Raw genomic sequence first — 24,370 nt, 5'->3', positions numbered from 1 at the left:
TTTCCGCCACCTCGGTGTCGCCGGAAATGCCACGAGTCTTGTTCCCGAACCCATCTATCTGCCGGGAATATGGTCTAGGGTAACGGTCGAATTTTGGACCCCCTAATCCGCACTAAACTCTTCATGCTGTAAGTGATTTGACTACATCCTCGACCACATCTAGCTTGCTTCCCGAGCCGGCTACTACTGCCGACCCGTAGAAAAGTTCTCGAACCGGACCTCGCTTCGACCGACGATACGATTTCTGCTACGCTACACAAGAATGAGATAATTGCTCACCAGAGAACCGACGCTAGTCTCATCTTTCTGCTTCTCTCATCGGCGTGCGTGGTGTGCTTCACCCGAAAGCTCTCTGGCCACATCTCAATCGTACGTCTTGTTCGCCAAAGTCGGCGATAGAACTAGTGATCATCGTTGTCGCGTTGTCGTGTAGATGACGGAGTATGTGTAGCCAAACTGTCGCCTGTACTGAACTGAGGTATATGTGGTTTTGGTTGATGATGGATAGAATCGACGGGTCTGTTGCAGGGGCTCTCAACACGTGGTGCATGAATCATTTCATTCTCCATACTCGAAATCTAGGACTTTTTTCTAATTCACATTTCAAACGTAACAACTCGTAGAGATATACTCGGAGAACATCACGATGAATTCCTGAGGGACTCCTGGAGGAATTTCCGAGGAACGCCTAGAGGAATTCTTGGGTAATTTCCGACACTTCCAAATACCATAAAGAACATTTGTATGTCAGTGGATGCACAAGTAACACAAATACGCAACAAATTATGAGATACATCAGAGGTAATCGTGGTAGAAGTACATCGATAAAATAAAGATATACAAGAGTAGAGCTTGTAGAGCTTGAAGGTCTTAATTCCAGAATAGTTTGGATGACCTAGATTACCAAGTGAATGTTTCTAAGTTATCAGAATTGCACTCTGAGGTTCTAAGAGTAGCGTAGATTATATTTCGCAAGCATTCGCTACAATAGAAATATCCTAAGATTTACAGATATTGCGACCCATACTTCAAAATACATTGGGTCCATTTGTATGCCAGTGGACACCCAAATAGCAACAAATACAGATACTCTTAATATAATGAGGTGCAACAGACACAATCGTGAACGAATAATGCCGATAGAGTGAAGAAAAACAAGCGTAGAGCCTGTAGACCTTGAAGTTCCTAATTCCAGAATAGTTTGGAAAGCCTGGAATATCCCATGAATGTACCAAAAGCATTATAGATGTGCACTGAGGTTCCATCAGCATTATAGACTACATTCCACGAAAAATTTTCACAACTAAAGCAAGAGACAGTATGTAGATATCGTAAGCCAAACTTCAAAGTGTATTGGAGGTCATTTGTATTTCACGGAATATCCAACTACCACAATATCAAGTTGTTCATAGCATTGTAAGGTGTAATGGACATCAACGTGACCAAATTTCTTGAACAGAGTGCACACAAACGATGGTAGATGTTTTAGATCTTAAGAAAATGAATTCGAGAGTAGTTTGGATGACCTAGATCACCCAATTCATGTTCCATGAATTTTCTAGGGGTGCTTTGAGGCTTTTTGAGTACCGTAGACAATGTTCTGTAATCATTCATCGTGTATAAAATTTGGTTGAGAATGTCAGATTTGTGTCACAAACTTCAGAGTACTTTGGAGGCCTTAGAATAGCTCTGGGATCAAAACTTCAACAGACTATGATGGGTAGTAATACTTTACACCAGTGAACTATTGATGATTAGCAAAACGATGAAATTTGAGCAAAAACATGTAGAATTTATAAAAAATACAAAAAAAAGCCACGTATTTTCGCCTCCCCGCAAAAGAGGGGAGGGTGCAAAGGGGGGAGCTACCATGCATTTCTTAGCACAACTATTCCCCTTGACTATAAAAAAAAATCGGGGTAAAATGTTTTAAAACAAAGAAGATATTGCTTTCTGCCAAAAGTAGATCGTCCCGGGTGTTTGCGGGTTAACGGACTTTCTTACGTCCACTACAGGTGCTGAACCAAGGCTACCTGTGTCCCTATCGGCCCCTGCCGTAGCCGAACGGCTGCGGTGGCTACCTGCACGTCGCACTGTTGCCACAGTGCCGTAACAAGCTCTTCCGCTTTTTTGACCTTGTCTAGGTCTTTCACCTTCAGAGTCGCCTCTACCTCTTCGTCAAAGACCTCTTCCGCCAAACTTTTGTAGGCGGCGTCCTTGCCTTGCGAGCGCGTCGCCTTTCTCGCGCTTGGCATCTACCCTTCTACGCCTTCTTGGTTTGGCGTCCCTGATCTTCTCGACTTGCGGTCTTTTCTTCTTTCTCTTCCGCTGGTCTTTTGTCCAAGTGGGTGAGGGGTGCACCCCTTGGTTCACCATACTCTGTGGTTGCTGAGGACCTAACAACGGTCGCAACCCCCCGTTTCCTTCCATCCGGGACAAGATAGCCTTTTCAGGCCCACGCTTCCCAGCTCCGGCACGCCTGGCTGAGATTCGACTTTTCGGCATTACTGCCGGTCATCGAGGTTAGTAACCGTCAAGGCTTGCGGGTACCGCCAGACAGCTCCTCACCTGCCGGCTGATTCAGCCGCTTCTTCGAGTGCTTATCAAAAGCAGTCGCGTCCGCCACACCTTTTGGGCTACCTGCTAAAGCGAAGGCCTCCGTCTGGGTAGACTTCGTAACCTTTGCTTTCACCGGTTCTGCCGCTGCTGCAATCTCACGTGATCCTGCTTGGCATTGTTCATGGACTTACGAAGTCCCAACAGGTCTATTTTCAGGTCCTTTGTTACACCTCGTGTACGTAAAGTCGATGATCTTGCCAAGCTACTGCTCACCCATCTCGATTGGGGGCAATCCTCCTCATTGTTGGTTGATGGCCCTCAAAATCCACGCTCCGTCCAGTATCTCCACCAACTGGTTTGCCGGGGTGTGGATCAGATAAGTCACTTAGGAGGTTTAGTGCTGCCTCGTGCCTATGGCCTTCACTTCCATATCCCCTTCAAAACTTGCTACTGTCAGGTCAGAACCTTTGCAGTCCCATCCCTTTTCTTCCGGCTCAAAATACTTGGAGCAAGCCGTCGATGGTTCCTGTATACCCAGTGGGCATAGCAACTTGCCTATAGGTAGCTGAACTAAGGGCATCCGTGTTCCTGGAGGGCCTTTGCGTAGCCGAAAAGCCTCGGTGGTCACCTGAATCTCGCACACACAAAAGGAAGCTTGTAAGCGGCGTCTTTACGCGTTTTGTTCCTCCTAGACGCTCGAGTATCGTTTCTCAGATACGAGTATGTACGTTTGATTCACATTTTGCACCCACTCTCCTACCTCTTCATGGTCTGGCGTCGCAACTCTCCTGTTCCTCTTTCTTCTACCTCTATTTATTCCGCCTATGCACTTGGATCCTCTGTCTTACGCACCCTAACTTGTGATGACTGAGAACCTGCGCAATGTCGCAGCTTTTCGACCCGGAGCGCCTGGCCGGGGTTCGACGTACTGGTTCATTGCTCTCCATCTTCGTGGTTGATCTGACTGACCTTGATAGCGCCGCCGCTTGGTAGCTTCTGGTGGCTGGCTGCCTCGCATACTTCTGTGATTGTTTTTCATAAACAATTCCGTGTGGGGTATTCTATGGGATACCCACAGATGCCAAGGCCTTAGTCTTTGGCACCTTCTGCTCAACGGGCTCTACACGACAATCACTTGAACCAGGACCCGTCCAGTGAGGAGTAAGGCTCCAAGATGCGAGCAAAATAACCTTCGATTACACTAGTTTACAGCATTTTTGAACTCGATAAGCTGATGATCATTTTTGGTGTAGAATCATGCCCTGAGTTCGAAAACGTGAAGGAAAAAAATTACAGTAGAGCGGAATTTTTTTCGACTTTCCATACAAAGTTGATGATTTGAAAACGAATTTTGTTCAATTTTTAAGCAACGTCGCACACTTCGCACATCTCATTCTCCGTTATCAATGCTCCGATTGAGCTATTTTTTTTACTGTAACTCGTCTACATATGATATGTCAAATAAACGTTGAGAAAAATTTTTAGATTGTTTTTTTTCTTACTGAAAAAAAAATACATTTCTTCATATATTTTTGGAAAATTTGCTAAAATTTAAGAAGATTGTCCCCAAAAGTCGCCAATATTTTGAATTTCATCAATAGGACGCAAAACCTGCATTCAGATGATCGAATGGTATTATATTCAGCTTTCAATTTATGGAAAAATATTTTAAATTAGTTGATCAAAACGCAAGATATTCGAATTTTAGTAAATTCCATATTTTAAAAAGTTGTTATACTCGATATTAAGCCAAAACTCAAAAACTGTTCTACTTAAAAATTCTTGAAGCACGGTTTCGAAATCAGCGCTAAATTATGCTTCAGAAATTTTGGTCGTTGACAGAAGTTCACGACTTTCGTTTTATTTTGTAAACTAGTGTTATTATTATTATTATTGACCCTTTAATATGGGCATTTTCAGCCAAAGATTGGTACATTAACGAGCAGCAATCTTTTTAGAATGATATACTGCATAGCTGGATTCTTGTTCAAAGAGGTCCAGTAAAAACTATGCAGTTTTCAAGGTCCGTGTAAAACCAAAGACTTGTGCCGCAAAGGGACGTGAATGTGCAACACACTATATTGTTCATATCTCATCCACTACTGCCTTCAGTCTGTCCTGGCCAAATTAGCCCCAAACTGCAATCTCTAAGGTATGTGGGCAAGGTAGTGCAAGCAATAGATTTCAAAAGAATGGCAAACCCTCAGAATTGTGCAACGATTATTGCTCACAGTGGGAGCGCAAAGGCCCAAAGTCAATCATTGTAATGTGCCCATTCGTAGCCAGTGGCAGTTCAGTCTTGCAGACAGTCACTTGCGCGCGTATAGTCAAAGTTCCCTTTGTGTGTATGTGGTATACACAGGTCGGTCGACCGACTACAAAAGCGTCTTTTAATCATCGCTAAACCGTCACTTGTCTGTCATCTCTCCACCCCGGAAATGCGCCGTATACAATCTCGGCAAATGCAAGTGCTTCATACACTCACTCGCCAGTCGTTCTGCCTTCTTGATCTACGAAATCACCCACATACACAAGGGGACAGTGGGGAATGATGGGCACGTGAGGATATTCTCATTCAGCGCTGGTCGAACATTTGAATGTGTCCCATATATGAAGGAGAGGCTCTCTATGTTCATTTTCACCTTTGATCATTACGACGTGATAGTAAAATCTTCGGCGATTTTTGTAGTATAGATCAAAACAGGACCGTTTTAACAATCGTCAATAAGGGGAAATCAAAATTCGATTGATTACCCTTAACACTGTAAAGCAATTAACGCAACCATACATAATTGTTGGTTCAAACATTTCGTTAAGTTGATTCTACTATACATTTTTCAACAAGATCTAGCTTAAGCAAGAAGTAATCGCCGCACCCATTTAGCCCGGCATTCCCCCGCACTGGAGCTGGAAGCGCATTTGCTTTGATTAAAAAGCGATAAAACCATCGTTTTCATTGCCGCTACAGGAGCAGCAGCGTGTAGGAGCGAGCCAGCCAGCCGCCGTCTTCCATGCCCACCACGCTGCAAAGCGAAATGCGTGTGCGAAAATTGAAAAGAACGCCACGCGGGATTCTTTTGATAACCATCTGCCCTTTTAGCTGTTGGCTGGCTTTGGTGGCTGGCTGCCTGACTGCTTGCCTGCCTGACTGACTGTTGTGTACTGGTGGCGTTACCCACCTTGTGTGCTCTTTATTCAAAGTGCTCTTCTTTGCTTTCGGTATTGCTCCCGAAAAAATTTGATTGAATTGCAAATCCAATCATTCGAGCAGGCATCAACAAAGAGGCGTCTTTTCTTCGGAGAGATTTGATTTATTTGGATTCGTATTACGCGTGCGATGTTAATCTGAATCATTGTGCAGCAAATTGACTGTAGCATAAATGCTCGACATAATTGTACTGTAGTAAACATTATTTCTTTTGTACAAAAACTAAATTGCTAGCATAAATCAATCAAAAGATCATATTGAACGTTGATGGTATTTTTGTCATCGTTTCATGGGGGCTCGATAAGGTGGACTTGGTGGGCTCATGGCTACCGCTTCTGATTCGTAAGCAAAAGGTCATGGGTTCAATCCCTAGCCCGCCCTTTTTCTAATTCTTTGCATCCTTCTATCGACTGCCTCTCTTATTGATGCACTGTTGTACTGTCTACCATACTACGCCACCAGTTTCCAAAACCCACCACCAGAGGGTAGCCTGAAAGGGGTGTCGATAAGGAAAACCAAGATGGAAGGAGATCTGCACACGGACGGGTTAACGGACACAATAGCTGCAGCACAATGTCTCGGGTAACTGCCCGAACACCGTAGGTCAGAGACCTAAATGCACTCCACTCTATGATGCTAGAACACTAGCGAAGGAACCGTCAACTCAAATGTTTGAAGAAGTGTATCATGTGGCAAATTACCCACCAAAAAAGTGAAGAAGAACAAAAGTGCAGAAAGAGAATGGAACAAAGAAGGGCACCAGGTAATCTGGGGAACCTTTACTAACCTTCGTGGCATTAACATTTTGTTTCGAAAACTATAGTACCCCGCTGTTTTTGGACAGAACTTCGGTTCTGTAGGTCTACTTTGGATAGTTTCTTCATGTCGCGACGTCAACCGAGTCCATCAATACACTTGGCAGCCTGATGACCGGATGGATCCGCGGTAGCCACCATAAGTATCTCGAAGGCTACTACGTAATGCCGCCATCGTACAGGATTTGGTGGGGGCTGGTGGTGAAAGGTGGAAGGTAGAAGGGGCCCCGATAGGAAAACGAAAGTCCAGAGTGTGAAGAAGAGATCGGACGTGTCCGAAATAAAGGTGTGTAAAGGTAACTTGACGTCAGTTTTTTATACGACAGTGCGAAGATTCCCTGCCCGCGATTAACTGGTCGAGAAACATGCCGACCCTGAGGTATTGTTTCAGGGAATCTCAGGAAGACTCCCCTACTGAGGAGCTAGTCGGCAGTTACAACGTCAAACTTCACAGCTCAGTAAAAATGAATCTATCATATCACGCCTATCGGCGTGCAATTTCAGTTCGCTCAACTTTGCTGCTCTCCATTTGGCACGGACTTCACAGGATAAAGCCTCCTTCAGGTTCCTTGGTTCCACTGCTTTTGATACAGTTCCTGTCGCGTAAACCTCTTCAATCAACTGGACGCGTGGTTTCCCTTTTTTGACACGTCCAGATCTGCGCGCCACCCCTTCCAGAGGGAAACCGTGGAACGACGGTTCATGCGCCAAACCGTCATAAGCACTATCCAGTGTCGCTTTGCGGTCATCACCACAGGCATCAAAATCCACATTCACTTCCTTGGGCGGTTAGAGCAAGTGACACTATCACTACTCTTCATGACGTGGAAGGCTCCTGTTCGATCACCTCTTGAACACCACGCTCCTTGTCGAATTTGCGTCCCTGCTAATGACAACTCCTTTCGCCTTCTGCCTCTCTGCGTAACCAACGAACACTAGCTTTTCCGTCTTTTTGTTAAGACTTCGACGCTTTTCCTTCGGGATGTAAACAAATGCTTCTGACCCGTAGGCTCGTAGATGATCACACGTCGGCTTCTACCGATACCACAATTCGTAAGGCGTGGACTCCACCAACGACGATGGCAAGCGATTCTGCAGATAATTTGCAGTCGAATCGCCTCGCCCCAGAACACATTTTCCACCTTCTCATTTCAACTAGGTACCATTTTTCCGTTCGGCCATCCCATTTTGCTGCGGGAAGTACGGCGCCGTCCGCTGATAAACTATCCCGTGATCTGCAAAACACTTCTGCAACGACTTACTTATATATTCGACTTACTAATATGTAATGACCTTCGAATAGCGCCCAAACTGGTTCCTCATCATGCCGCAGTACTCTCGGATTCGGTGCCCGGCCTCCGACTTCGCATGCAGCAGGTATACAACCATGTAACGGCTGTAGTCATCCACCATCGTTATGAATAATGGACTGCCACGCGCCGTTGGCTCCTCCATGGGTCCGCCCAAGTCCGTGTGCACCAGGTCACTCACGGCAGATTCTCTCAAACCTGACACTTTTGGGACACTCGGCTCAGCTTTCCCTCGCAGCAGGGTCCACAAACGAACTTCACCCTTTCGAGGAATCTTCAGCACCGCTTCCGTGCCACGATGCTTAAGTCGACGATGCCACAGGTGTATTCAGAAGACTCCGTGATTCAAGTTCGCTAGCATCACTTTCTCCGAAAATCGCTTCAGATGATAGATACTACCTTTGCGCTCACCTTTTCACCTTTCAGGAAGTTGCACTCATTCTTATAGAATGCAACTTCAAACCCAAAACCAGTCATTTTACTCATCGATTGAAGATTGGTTGCAAGTGATGGTACGTGGTACACGTTGTCCAGCGAAGCGTTAATGCGACCTCCAACTTAATACACGGTGACAAACCTGCTGCTCCCTACACCTGATGCATTAACCATCGGCGAACGAGATTGGCGAAAGCTTCGATTTGTCCAGCTGCTTCAGGATCGGCGCGTCGTTTGACATGTGGAAAGTGGCACCGGAATCAAAATACCACAGCCAAGCTTCATCCGCTTTCCCGAAGAACAGGCACAAATCCACACTTTCTTCCGGCTCCGCGGCAATGTTTGCGTTGCCACTGTTTTCTTTGTTCTTTTTGTTCGCTGCCCATTTCCTGCAGTCTTTCTGGAAATGTCCTTCCATCTTACAGTAGCACAGCTTTACTTTCTTCTTTTCACTTCTCTTGTCACTTTCACTACGACTCTTTTCACTGAGTCCACTATACACCAGCGCCTTTTCTTCTTCCATCCCTGCCTGTGCACGCCGCCGGTCTTCGTCCAGCAGCTTTCCCTTGACGAAGTCAACCGTAAGGTCCACGTCCGGCCGACCTTTAAGACCAGACTGTCGAACGATTTTGGCAGACTCGACAGCGCCGGCATCTTGGTGGCAAACATCTGGCGCATTACGTGTATTTTGCTCGAAAGAGGCGAATACTCGTGGTACCCTTTCAGTGCGTCCCAAATCTCCTTCGACGTTTCTTTCCCTGGGAAACCTAGACAGAAACCTGGGAAGATGCGACTGATCTCGGATGCAGCTGCCAAAGTCGCTGAGGTCTCGTTCAACTTGTATATAACAAGAGGTGCCGATCGCGTTTCTGTCGAACCGACAGTGCTCAGCACCTTCCGGTAGGTCGCCAGGTGTCCTCCCGTATTTGGGAAGTAGAACTAATCTGTCAACATCCAGGCACATTTTCATAGCCGTTCTGAACTTGTCGGGGGGAGCCTCGATGGCCTCCTCATTGGATACTGTTGGAATACATCTGGACCGGTGCTTTATTCACATTAAGCGACATTGCTTTCGCCATGAATCCCTCTTTTGTCACCGGGGAAACCTGGCTGTGGCCGGTGTAGCCGTAGGGAACGGGAGCCCATGATCGTGTGTCGTGGCGTGTACCGAACGTTTCCACGATCTTCTGCAGCATTTTGGAAGAGCGCTCCGGAGGTACCGACGTGCCCTTTGTTTTTGCTATGACTACCCTGTAGGCATCACCCCATGTCATCGTGTAGGCTGCCAAGCAGAGATTTTTTAAGAACGTCTGCTTACGCACCATTATGTTCTTGTTCAGTGCCAGTTTAGCCACCCTGTAGCCGTCCTGTCGCTTATTAAGCGGACGCGAAGTCAACTACGTCACTGAATCCCCGACAAAAACATTCTTATGAGTATGTATTGACAAATCCAACTGTGAAATTCAAAGTAATTTTATATTTGCGCTTTTTCAGTTTTCATTCGATTTTTTTTTTCTCTGAATGAAACATGAGAATGGTGAAAACATTCAAAAGAAAGCAGAATCAATCAGCAATGAGTGCGGACAGACAGCTTTCATAATCGAATGTATCTTGTTCTCACTCCCTTTTCCTTTAAGAGAAGTGTAGTGAATACGAGACGAATAGTAATGAGTAAAATCGAATCACCTTTACGTAGTTTACGTTGAGTGTGTATTGATGACAGATACTGAAATGAACTCGATGGAAGAAAAAGAAGCGAACGGTTCGATAAAAATTTCCCTTCAGTTTTATGACGTGTGTTACAAAGTACGGTCGACGTAGAATTAGAATTTTGTTTTTGTTAATAATAGTAGTAGATTTCGAATACGACATGGCGCAATCGGTAGTGAAATGTGATCGAGTGAAGTTTCCCATCGGATCTGCTGGAGGAGAGAGTTTCTCCAGCAGAAATAACAAATGTGGAAGTGCCGGATGGGAAAGCGAGGTTTCCCACCGGATCTGCTGGGGGAGAGAGTTTCTCCAGCAGAAATAGCACTTCCGCCGGATGGGAAAGTGAGGTTTCCCACCGGATCTGCTGGGGGAGAGAGTTTCTCCAGCAGAAATAACAAATGTGGAAGTGCCGGATGGGAAAGCGAGGTTTCCCACCGGATCTGCTGGGGGAGAGAGTTTCTCCAGCAGAAATAGCACTTCCGCCGGATGGGAAAGTGAGGTTTCCCACCGGATCTGCTGAGGGAGAGAGTTTCTCCAGCAGAAATAACAAATGTGGAAGTGCCGGATGGGAAAGCGAGGTTTCCCACCGGATCTGCTGGGGGAGAGAGTTTCTCCAGCAGAAGGGAGAGAGTTTCTCCAGCAGAAATAACAAATGTGGAAGTGCCGGATGGGAAAGCGATGATGATGATGATGATGATGATGATGATGATGATGATGATGATGATGATGATGATGATGATGATGATGATGATGATGATGATGATGATGATGATGATGATGATGATGATGATGATGATGATGATGATGATGATGATGATGATGATGATGATGATGATGATGATGATGATGATGATGATGATGATGATGATGATGATGATGATGATGATGATGATGATGATGATGATGATGATGATGATGATGATGATGATGATGATGATGATGATGATGATGATGATGATGATGATGATGATGATGATGATGATGATGATGATGATGATGATGATGATGATGATGATGATGATGATGATGATGATGATGATGATGATGATGATGATGATGATGATGATGATGATGATGATGATGATGATGATGATGATGATGATGATGATGATGATGATGATGATGATGATGATGATGATGATGATGATGATGATGATGATGATGATGATGATGATGATGATGATGATGATGATGATGATGATGATGATGATGATGATGATGATGATGATGATGATGATGATGATGATGATGATGATGATGATGATGATGATGATGATGATGATGATGATGATGATGATGATGATGATGATGATGATGATGATGATGATGATGATGATGATGATGATGATGATGATGATGATGATGATGATGATGATGATGATGATGATGATGATGATGATGATGATGATGATGATGATGATGATGATGATGATGCTGATGATGATGCTGATGATGCTGATGATGATGATGATGATGCTGATGATGATGATGATGATGCTGATGATGCTGATGATGATGCTGATGATGATGATGATGATGATGATGATGATGATGATGATGATGATGATGATGATGATGATGATGATGATGATGATGATGATGATGATGATGATGATGATGATGATGATGATGATGATGATGATGATGATGATGATGATGATGATGATGATGATGATGATGATGATGATGATGATGATGATGATGATGATGATGATGATGATGATGATGATGATGATGATGATGATGATGATGATGATGATGATGATGATGATGATGATGATGATGATGATGATGATGATGATGATGATGATGATGATGATGATGATGATGATGATGATGATGATGATGATGATGATGATGATGATGATGATGATGATGATGATGATGATGATGATGATGATGATGATGATGATGATGATGATGATGATGATGATGATGATGATGATGATGATGATGATGATGATGATGATGATGATGATGATGATGATGATGATGATGATGATGATGATGATGATGATGATGATGATGATGATGATGATGATGATGATGATGATGATGATGATGATGATGATGATGATGATGATGATGATGATGATGATGATGATGATGATGATGATGATGATGATGATGATGATGATGATGATGATGATGATGATGATGATGATGATGATGATGATGATGATGATGATGATGATGATGATGATGATGATGATGATGATGATGATGATGATGATGATGATGATGATGATGATGATGATGATGATGATGATGATGATGATGATGATGATGATGATGATGATGATGATGATGATGATGATGATGATGATGATGATGATGATGATGATGATGATGATGATGATGATGATGATGATGATGATGATGATGATGATGATGATGATGATGATGATGATGATGATGATGATGATGATGATGATGATGATGATGATGATGATGATGATGATGATGATGATGATGATGATGATGATGATGATGATGATGATGATGATGATGATGATGATGATGATGATGATGATGATGATGATGATGATGATGATGATGATGATGATGATGATGATGATGATGATGATGATGATGATGATGATGATGATGATGATGATGATGATGATGATGATGATGATGATGATGATGATGATGATGATGATGATGATGATGATGATGATGATGATGATGATGATGATGATGATGATGATGATGATGATGATGATGATGATGATGATGATGATGATGATGATGATGATGATGATGATGATGATGATGATGATGATGATGATGATGATGATGATGATGATGATGATGATGATGATGATGATGATGATGATGATGATGATGATGATGATGATGATGATGATGATGATGATGATGATGATGATGATGATGATGATGATGATGATGATGATGATGATGATGATGATGATGATGATGATGATGATGATGATGATGATGATGATGATGATGATGATGATGATGATGATGATGATGATGATGATGATGATGATGATGATGATGATGATGATGATGATGATGATGATGATGATGATGATGATGATGATGATGATGATGATGATGATGATGATGATGATGATGATGATGATGATGATGATGATGATGATGATGATGATGATGATGATGATGATGATGATGATGATGATGATGATGATGATGATGATGATGATGATGATGATGATGATGATGATGATGATGATGATGATGATGATGATGATGATGATGATGATGATGATGATGATGATGATGATGATGATGATGATGATGATGATGATGATGATGATGATGATGATGATGATGATGATGATGATGATGATGATGATGATGATGATGATGATGATGATGATGATGATGATGATGATGATGATGATGATGATGATGATGATGATGATGATGATGATGATGATGATGATGATGATGATGATGATGATGATGATGATGATGATGATGATGATGATGATGATGATGATGATGATGATGATGATGATGATGATGATGATGATGATGATGATGATGATGATGATGATGATGATGATGATGATGATGATGATGATGATGATGATGATGATGATGATGATGATGATGATGATGATGATGATGATGATGATGATGATGATGATGATGATGATGATGATGATGATGATGATGATGATGATGATGATGATGATGATGATGATGATGATGATGATGATGATGATGATGATGATGATGATGATGATGATGATGATGATGATGATGATGATGATGATGATGATGATGATGATGATGATGATGATGATGATGACTTCTGTTTTTTTTTTCATTCTATCGTCACAAGAGTAGAGAAGAAGGCGAATGTAGTGAATACGAGACGAATAGTAATGAGTAAAATCGAATCACCTTTACGTAGTTTACGTTGAGTGTGTATTGATGACAGATACTGAAATGAACTCGATGGAAGAAAAAGAAGCGAACGGTTCGATAAAAATTTCCCTTCAGTTTTATGACGTGTGTTACAAAGTACGGTCGACGTAGAATTAGAATTTTGTTTTTGTTAATAATAGTAGTAGATTTCGAATACGACAAGAAGCATGCAGCACTACACCATCCGATGCTGCAACGCCTGTGTGTGTATTTTTTTCCATAGTCCTTTTGATCTATTGATTGAAGTATGTCATGCATCGAAAATCAAAAACCCTCGCGCCTTTGTACTAGTTTCCATCGTGTTTCTAATGCCTCGCCTACTTTGGCCCATGAATTCAATTGCCCCCATCCCTACGAGCTGTGTTTATCCTCAGGCGTCCATCAACCGGCGTCGGGTGAGGCGTATTTAATCGCTAATTGTGATCGATTTAAAACACTCTTCCACAGTCGCTACTCATTTTGTCATTATCACGTCGTCTATCATCATCATCCCATTTGGTCGTCGTAGTCACTCACCGTCATCAACATATTGTCTATCACCATGGAAGCGTTCCACGCCAGAGCCTGTCTTCTGGTATCTCCCGGTCTGTCTAGTTGGCCCTGGATAAGAGAGCGTCGCCGGCGGACATTATGTGAACACCAAAGGACTCGACACGCAATGGTGGTGTGTGTCATCGCCTGCTTTGTTGTTTTAATGCTGGCCAATATCCATTAAACAGTGCTCTCACACTATAGATACTAGCCAGCCGGCCGGCCGCGTCCAGTCCGCCGCAGTTCTGTGCAAAATCGCCACCGGGCATCGATGAAGTTGCGACATCGATTAAACAACGAGTTAACGAGCTTCCCCCTGTCGAGGGAAACGGAAATGTAATTGTCACCGAATCAATATGAGATATGCAAGCTTTGCTGGTCTCTGGATTCGTGCGCGCTATGCGCTGCACGGTGGGTCTCCCTGATGAAAATCCTGGAAATAATACACGTATGACTACATTCAGTGTTTCGTCGTTTTTAATGCATTTAATTTGCCTTTCAAATTGAATTTCTTTATAGTGCAACTGGGAACCAACCCACTGTTCGTCGGTTAGCCTACGGGAAATGATGTTAGATCTACGTCGCATCGATGTGCAATGTTTCATCATCGCTACCGTGCCGCACCTGTTCAATCCCCAACGACACCCCACCCCCTGGATTTTCCAGAATAAAAGCTTTACGATCCTGTTTCAGCCACCGTAAACATGCGATGTAACATGTGATTTGTTAACTGTCAATGTGCATGTGAACACGCTCCTATACTGCTACCGAGAGGACCAGCGCAGCGCGCACTTCTGCAATATCTCTATTTCCATTTCGCGTTTTGCTTCGGTGCATCCGATATTGTTCAGCGATAGGATATACCCGGAGTGATAATGAACCGTTCTGCGCTTTATCGTGTGTCTAGCAGAAGGTTTGTGTGTGTATGTGTGTGTGCAACATTGGAATTGCAATCAGGTGAGGTGGAACATGTGCATGGAGCTGCTACAGAGAGAAAGGTAAATAAAATGCGCGGATGCAGCGAAACAATCTTAAATAATTCCGTTGATTTTCAAAACAAGGGCCAAACGTAGCGATTTAGTGTCCGACGTGATCTGATACCCTAACCAGATCTCGCAAACATTCGACCGCATCTTGGACTGACGAATAAGAATACGGTTTCGTCTTCACCATTATCATCTGCCTTCGCTAGTGGAGTAAAATTCTTGGAGGTCGAACTCACCCTCTTGAACCTCAACGCGAGCTTGCCCAGTGCTTCTAACATGATCGGATCCAGCTGATGCGTGAAGTGGTTTTACCTATAGCCCAGGCATTGAAGACACTCACTATTAACGCCGCCCTATCAAATCCGCCATAATACAGTCTTGCATCTGGGTGAACTGCCCTGTCGATCACCGAGGAGGCGCATAACAGCTATAAAAGAAGACCTCGTTTATCTTGACGACCACGAAACTCTCGTGAGTTTCAGACACCAGCTCTTGGAATGGCAGCCCTGCATCCCAGTGGTTCGGGTTAAGCAGCGTCATATGCAATGTAATATACCAGCCGAGCCTTTCTTGAAGGGCGGGTGCTGGGCCTCCCTTCAAGTGTTGTCTATGATTACCGCAGTGGGACTTTTTACCCCGCCATCTCCCCCTACACGTTGGCTTCAATCGATAACCATTGAGCGAAAGTGCATTCGGCTTCACCACATACTGCTCTCGGTTTGTCTGTTGGCTTGAACGACGACTGATGGGGGTGGTGCTTCATTCTAGCGACCGTAAAACGGCGATTTCCCTTTGTTGCCGGAGATCCTAGAATAACATCATCATCGAGGGATGGCGCAGCGCCGGCGTCCCACACTGGGGCAGGATTGAAAATACACGGAAAAAACCGACGAGATGTCGAGATACGCACTTGGTGTCTTCAGAGAAAATATTTCTATGAACAAGGTCGATATTCTGAACGGTAGCATATTTTTCTTGCGTTATTCGCATAAAAGTCCTATAAGTCATTTTGGCCATCTTTCATTTTAGCGGTATGGTGTCTTCGGCAAAGTTGTTCGGCTATTTATGCTAAAAAGTTTTGCCGAAGACGACAAATTTCCAAAGCCTACTGTTCTTGAGATATTAGTCGTTTTATAAAATACCTACCTAAAATCGAGTTTTTTCATTAAATTACGTTTGTAAACAAATTTAATGTCCGTTTTCGAGTTATAATAATGAAAAATACTAAAATAAAACATATGTTAAATAAATTAGTTGGAAAAACCAAAATATGCATTGATTTTTCATAGAAAGTTCCTGAAAATCACGCAAAACATATATAGGACGTTCTTGCAGTCGGGCAAGTTCGGGCAAGTTTTTTCATCGGCGATCACCTAAAAAATACATAAGCTTTCATGTAATTTTTTTTCACCGACATGATATTTGATGATTTTTTTTAAATAGCGTTCAAAGTTTACTGTTTTGTGTGAATTAGTACAACATTTTTGCACATATTTTACCGTATTGTATGTTGCAAAGTGAACCATGAGAAGTATAAATGCAATCTAGTTACAGGTTTAGTCATTTTTAAGCTCCAAACAAATTGTAAAACACAAAAATGTCCTAAACACGCCATTAAGCTTTGGTTTTATCATTATCTTATATAATTTTATTTAATAGACATATTTTTTGTGTGTTCAATGATCTAAAAACTCACTTTTATTGGCGTTTCGGACATTTTTGTGTTTTACAATTTGTTTGGAGCTTAAATATGACTAAACCTGTAACTAGATTGCATTTATACTTCTCATGGTTCACTTGGCAACATACAACATGGTAAAATATGTACAAAAATGTTGTACTAATTCACACAAAACAGTAAACTTTGAACGCTATTTAAAAAAAAAATCATCAATTATCATGTCGGTGAAAAAGATTTACATGAAAGCTTATGCATTTTTTAGGTGATCGCCGATCAAAAAACTTGCCCGAACTTGCCCGACTGCAAAAACGTCCTATATACATTTTGCGTGATTTTCAGGAACTTTCTATGAAAAATCAATGCATATTATGTATTTTCCTACTAATTTATTTTGCATATGTTTTATTTAAGTATTTTTCATTATTATAACTCGATAACGGACATTAAATTTGTTTACAAACGTAATTTAATGAAAAAACTCGATTTTAGGTAGGTATTTTATAAAACGACTAATATCTCAAGAACAGTAGGCGTTGGAAATTTGACGTCTTCGGCAAACTTTTTAGCATAAATAGCCGAACAACTTTGCCGAAGACACCATACCGCTAAAATGAAAGATGGCCAAAATGACTTATAGGACTTTTATGCGAATAACGTAAGAAAAATATGCTACCGTTCAGAATATTGACCTTGTTCATAGAAATATTTTCTCTGAAGACACCAAGTGCGTATCTCGACATCTCGACGAGCTAGAGGTTTTTTCCGTGTATTTTCAATCCTGCCCCAGTGTGCCGTCGGCAGGCAGCTTCTATCTATATCTACTAGCCAGCTAGCTACCTTTGAAACAACAATAACAGAACTCATTTGAAAATTAATCGATACCGGTTTGGTGGAACACATCGATCCACTTGCTCGCAGCGCTGCTGGAACGATAAATTTTAAGGTGAGGACACTCGTCGCGGTTGCGGTTTCTGTGATTGACACCTGCGCGATGGAGGACCTTTTGGACATTGTAGAGGTTTTGAGTTCATACAATTGGGAAGATTGATGATTCTTATACATTTTTGCTTGAATAATGTTTTGAGATGGCTGCCAAAATTAAGGCATGATTTTAGGAGTTGACAGCAGACTGCGTTCGTAAACGGTCGCATTCTCTTCGCGTTCTCTCCGTTTTATCGAACCACTCTCGTGCGTCAGCGATATATTATCGGTCGTTAGGGTTCCGCATTGGGCCCACAAAGGAGTGAGGTTAGGTCGGCAAAGCACGTGCTAAAAGTGAGGAAACGGTATCTGTGACGTTAGCAAGTAATCTAAACAAAGTGTTTTAGTAGTGTTCCTCTCGAAATCTCGTATCATTAAGGGACAAATCAGCGTAGGAAATACAACCCGAGAAGTTTACTTTCCTTTCGCCGGCAAGCCAGCATGGAGCTGGCTTACGGCTTCCCGCCTCTTCCGGGGGATCCTGGGGGCCCCGTAGGAAAAAGTGGAAGCCCATCAAACCGTGTTAATGGTGAGTACACAGGACCACGCTATCCGGATTTCATGGATCGTGACGGTACTGCCGGTCCTCTTCAGTTTCTGAAGATGCAAGCAGTCTCTGGTGCTATTCCACAAGACCCATTTCTACTACGGCTATCGGTGGAAAAGTATCTTGGAGGACCAATCGAAGGAGCTTATAAGGAAAACCGGGGCATCGCCTATGTACTGAAAGTACGAAATCAAGCTCAGTTTAATCGACTGCTGAAGATGAAAACCCTGAACGACGGCACGGCCATTGAGATTAAGGAACACGATCAGCTGAACCAACGTAAATGCGTAGTCTCAAACATCGATTCGGTTGGTCTAACAGATGACTATCTTAAGTCCCAACTCGCTTCCCAAGGTGTCAAAGAAATTCGACGAATCAAGCGGAAAATCCCGAACGGAGCATGGGAGAACACTCCAACGATCATTTTAACAATCGCCGGTACTGTTATTCCGCCCCATATTGATTTCGGATGGAGCCGATGCAGAACAAGGAACTACTATCCGTCCCCAATGTTATGTTTCCATTGTTGGGAATACGGGCACACGGGCAAACGGTGTCCTCAGCAGTTTCGAACTTGTGGTCGTTGTAGTAAAACTCACCCTGAGGACCGACCCACCAACTCCTCGACCCTCCCCGGCGAGAATCCCCCGATGGCTACGCAAAACGAAAGACCAGCATGCACAGAGGATCCATTCTGCAAGCATTGCAAAAGTGGGGATCATCCTGTTTCTAGCCGAAGGTGTGCAACTTACCTTCGAGAAGTCGATATTCAGCATATCCGCGTGGACGAAGGCATATCGTACCCACAGGCCCGTAAGATCTACGAAGCTCGTTCGGCTGCCGGCAGCAGCAGCACCGCATACAGTGGCGTAGTGAACGCCAGCAAGGATGCCGAAAACACTGAGCTGAGATCTATCATAAAGCAACTGCTGGAGGATGCCAAGTTGAAGGATAGACGAATGGAGGAAATGGAACGCAAGCTGAAGAGTAACACTATCAACGATCGGATGGAGACGTCGAAAAAACATGGCACCATTGACGACCTAGTTCGCCAAGTCGCAGAACTTTCCGCTATGGTGAGTCGTCTCGAAAAAGCCCTAATGAAGAAGGACGAAATAATAGAAGCACAAGCTAAGGAACTAGCGAAGCTACGTGCTGTTGATTCCGACTCCAATCCCTCAGCCTTCTCGATTCCGGAATCTGAAATATCCGACGAAACAGTCAGCCGTGAGAACTCGCATCTAAATCCTAAGAATGCAAAGCAGATTGACGAATGGTTTACCAGTATGGGCAACAATGAAGCACCACCAAAAGTTCGAAAAATACCAGCGACTACAAAACCCAGCACTACAAACGAATCAGGACACGAGACAGACACAAGTATGAAATCCGCCGACTCTAATCAGAGCCTCTGCTCGAAATTAACAGACAACTCGAATCCCAGCAAACGAACACACGAAAATAGAAATTCCAGTGGCGAATCTTCAACTGGCTCGCCTAAGTCAAAAAGGACATCTAATGTTCGCAAAGGCAAAGGTGGAGCTGTGAAAAAGAAGAAATAAGACTCTCTTGATAACGCTCAGTCCTTCACAACAAGACCAATACCACGTGAGACCATACCTTTTCCAACATCTTCACACCACAACCTAGTGTCGCGCTAAAAACAACAAAGGAGTCGACTGAGCAATCCGTTACCATTTCTACGCAGCCAATAACCGACCTGAACGAAGCACTGAAGAATACGACGACAACAGGGGCCATGGATAGCCGGGGCCCCATCAGTGCGGACGTTACACCCCTACCGGAACTGATGGACAACCCCCGACATCCTGGTGTAACTGTTGTCACCGAGACGCATAAGGGACACTGCGCCTATACCTCGGAATTCCCAACACACTGTCCGGGCAGTCAGAGCCCCGCCGGTGCGGAAGTTCTGGCCATACCGGAACCGGCGGACAACCTTTGGCACCCGACCAGAGTTGGAAGAGGGACGCAAAAGGGACATTCGTCCTATTCCCCTAAGGACAACGCGGGAATCAACATTGATGTCAAACCAGTCAATAGAAGGAACCCATTTAGAAGCTGCCGAATTCCCATCACATCCAAAAACCGAAGCAATACACCAACATCAGATCAACCCTTCTTTAACCCTCTCACCGAAGTGGAAGCAAGCAACGCGACAACCTACGATGCTCTACACATGGCACGCTATGGCCATACTCTCTTGATCATTCCCGGCACATCCAAGGACTGCCGACTCCAAACTACTTCTAAACAACGAACAGGATCATCTTCCAAACAAAAAACAGGCGGTAAGTACAACAAAGCTTCCACTTTGCCATTCCACGATCAGTTTGTTTCAAAAGGAACTCCAGCATGTTCCAATCCTGGGCACCCCGGGCACCTAAACCCGGGCGGTAAGTCCCACATGGATCAACAACATAAACCTCCACACAGCCTCCCCGTTATTTTTCCTCCCGTCGGGACAACTCCGCCTTTGGTGGGTGGTACGCTGCCACCTGCCACTGGTGGAGCTCTATCTCGTTCGGCTCACTCTCAACAACGTAACACTGCCTCCACTTTTGCTGTACAGTGGAATATCAATGGGTATTTCCATAAACTTCCGGACCTCGAGATGCTGGTTCATTCCATGGAACCCGTGGTGTTAGCATTACAAGAAACGCATCGAGCATCACCCAGCATTATGAATAATACACTTGGTAAGAAATACCAGTGGTTCTCCAAATGTGGACCCAATATATACCACTCAGTAGCTATCGGTGTTCTTGCCGAATTGATGGTTGATGAGATCGATATCGATACTAATCTGCCAATAGTTGCTATTCGTCTGTCATGGCCCTTTCCTATCTCGGTAGTCTCGGTTTACTTGCCGAACGGGAGACTGCCGAACCTGGAGAATGAATTTGAAGCGATTTTGAATCAAATCCCTGATCCAATGGTGATCTTAGGCGACATCAACGGTCACCATCGAGCATGGGGCAGCCGCGCAAATGACACGCGAGGCTCTACCATTGCTAACATCGCGAGCAACCGAAACCTCACCATACTCAACGACGGCTCACCTACATTTTTTCGTGGTCAATCAGAATCTGCAATTGACATTTCTCTAGTGTCGGCATCCATTACAAACCGATTTTTATGGTCCGTGGACACTGACTTCCGAGGAAGCGATCACGTACCGATCCGCATAACGTGTGAAAATACTGCTAGTCCAGAGACAACCCGACGGCCTCGTTGGCTATATGATCAAGCTGACTGGACCGGGTTTCAAGAAGCCCTCGTTGAAGAAATGGATAAAACATCACCGACATCAATCTCAGATCTTACCAATCTGATCTACAATGCAGCATCTAACAGTATTCCAAGAACTAGTGCTACTCCTGGGCGTCGTGCACTTTACTGGTGGAACAAGGACACTCGAAGTGCGGTAAAAGCCAGAAGAAAGTGTCTGCGAGATATTCAGCGATTGAAGAAAAAACTACCAGAAGACCATCCGGATAGGATCCTTGCCCTTAAAAACTACCAAGCGGCTCGCAATTCGTGTAGGCAGTTGCTCCGTGAAGCAAAAGAGAAATCGTGGACCAATTTTCTGGACAGCATTAATGAGAACCAATCATCGTCGGAGCTATGGCGTCGAATAAATAGTCTGCTAGGAAAAAGACGCCACAAAGGAATGTCTATCGAAATAGATGGAACGACTACAAGAGACCCACACCTCATCGCAGAAGCCCTAGCGAAATATTTTTATTGCATATCCTCGTTTCAGCGATACCCCAGTACTTTCCTTAAACAGCACCCATCTCCTGAATTAGCGATACATCAATTCCCAGTTCCACCTGATAAAGGGCAAGCCTTTAATCTACCATTCACCTTGGGAGAATTGGAGTATGCTCTAAAAAAGGCCAATGGTAAATCGGCAGGTCCTGATGAGATCGGCTATCCGATGCTCAAGAACCTCCCTCTAAGTGGAAGAACTAGTCTGCTCACAATGATCAATCAAGAATGGATGTCCGGTACTATCCCTGAACTCTGGAAGCACAGTTACGTAGTACCCATTCCCAAGAACTCTAGTTCCTCCAATATTGTCAGCAACTATCGGCCAATCGCGTTAACTAGCTGCATAGCGAAGTTAATGGAAAGAATGGTTAACAGACGGCTCATAGATTTCCTCGAAGAACACCGAAAATTAGATTGCCGACAACATGCGTTTCGGCCTGGCTATGGGACCGGATCATACATGGCATCTCTTGGTCAAATACTCGACGACGCTATCAAAGAAGGACTCCATATCGAGATGGCATCATTGGATTTGGCCAAAGCCTATAACAGGGCATGGACACCCGGCGTACTGAACAAATTAGTCAGCTGGGGTATTACCGGGAACTTACTCACGTTCGTAAAAAACTTCCTAAATGGACGGACTGCGCAGGTTCTTATAGGAAACCATAAATCAAACTCATTTACAGAGGAGACCGGCGTCCCACAAGGGTCGGTAATTGCAGTCACCCTCTTTCTTGTATCGATGAGCGGTGTTTTCTTGGTTCTTCCCAAAGGGGTATTTATCCTCGTGTACGCTGATGATATACTGCTGATCGTCACCGGGCCACACCCCAGAAGCACTAGACGCAAATTGCAAGCAGCGGTCACTGCTGTCGCCAAATGGGCACGGGAAACTGGTTTCGATATTTCGGCGGAGAAGTGTGCCAGACTCCATGTATGCAAATCAAGACACGTCCCACCAAAGGATCCAATTAAAATTAATAACTCCCCAATTCCAACTAAAAAAAGCATTAGAGTTCTAGGTATTACCATTGATCGATACTTGACTTTCTGTGACCATTTTGCGAAAGTCAAGGAGGCCTGTAAAAACAGAGTTAGCATGATCCGCAATATAGCGAACCGACGAACCAGAAGTAATAGGGCGACTCGCCGTCGCGTAGCCGAGGCCATTATTAATAGTAAATTATTTTACGGCATTGAAATCACCTGTAAGGAATTGGAAAATCTTGTTTGCATACTATCTCCAACATACAACAACACTGTTAGGGCACTATCAGGGCTACTCCCCTCCACACCCGCTTCCTCTGCATGTGTAGAAACCGGCGTTCTTCCGTTTCGACACAGGGTTACACTAGCATTATGCCACAGAGCCATTAGCTACCTTGAAAAAGCAAAAAGTGGTGGGCAAGTTAGCTTTCTCGCTGAGCAGGCCAACCGCGCCCTGAATAACGTGGCCAGTTCCACGCTTCCCCCGGTGGCTAGAGTCCATCGTGTTGGGCCTCGAAGCTGGAAGGCCGGAAAACTCGTACTCGACATGGCCATGAAGTCTAAATTTCGAAAGGGTGCAATCCCAATGCAAGTGAGGACACATTTCAATGAAAGAATTAGAAAATATTATTCGAACGCTGATATCCGGTACTCCGACGGTTCCAAGGCAGCAGGTGCAGTAGGAGTAGGTGTCTTTGGATCTACCTGGGAAGCCCACTACAGTCTACCTAAACAATGTTCCGTGTTTTCTGCTGAGGCTGCTGCACTTTTCAAGGCAATAATGAGACCAAGTGACAAACCCATATTAGTTGCTACGGATTCAGCTAGTGTCCTGCAGGCTCTGGAATCTCCAAACGCAAAGCACCCCTGGATCCAAGCTATACAAAACTTT

General features: G+C 43.9%; 2 protein-coding genes across 2 annotated transcripts in view; one reads left to right on the top strand and one right to left on the bottom strand.

Annotated features, from left to right (window-relative positions):
- The window catches only part of LOC109415596 (homeobox protein Hmx), a 232,438-nt gene that overhangs the window by 143,986 nt on the left and 64,082 nt on the right, over window positions 1–24,370 (top strand). The window lies entirely within an intron of this gene.
- Window positions 11,257–12,360, bottom strand: LOC134285997 (uncharacterized protein DDB_G0271670-like; the record flags this gene model as incomplete). Its single annotated transcript, XM_062847558.1, has 1 exon — window positions 11,257–12,360. A coding segment is annotated over one exon (1,104 nt), but the record flags the coding sequence as incomplete, so codon positions are not given.

Source organism: Aedes albopictus, chromosome 1, assembly GCF_035046485.1.
Source record: "Aedes albopictus strain Foshan chromosome 1, AalbF5, whole genome shotgun sequence".
In the NCBI taxonomy this organism is placed as follows: domain Eukaryota; kingdom Metazoa; phylum Arthropoda; class Insecta; order Diptera; family Culicidae; genus Aedes; species Aedes albopictus.
The sequence above is the reverse complement of the archived record's forward strand: the minus strand, read 5'-3'. Positions and strand labels throughout refer to the sequence as shown.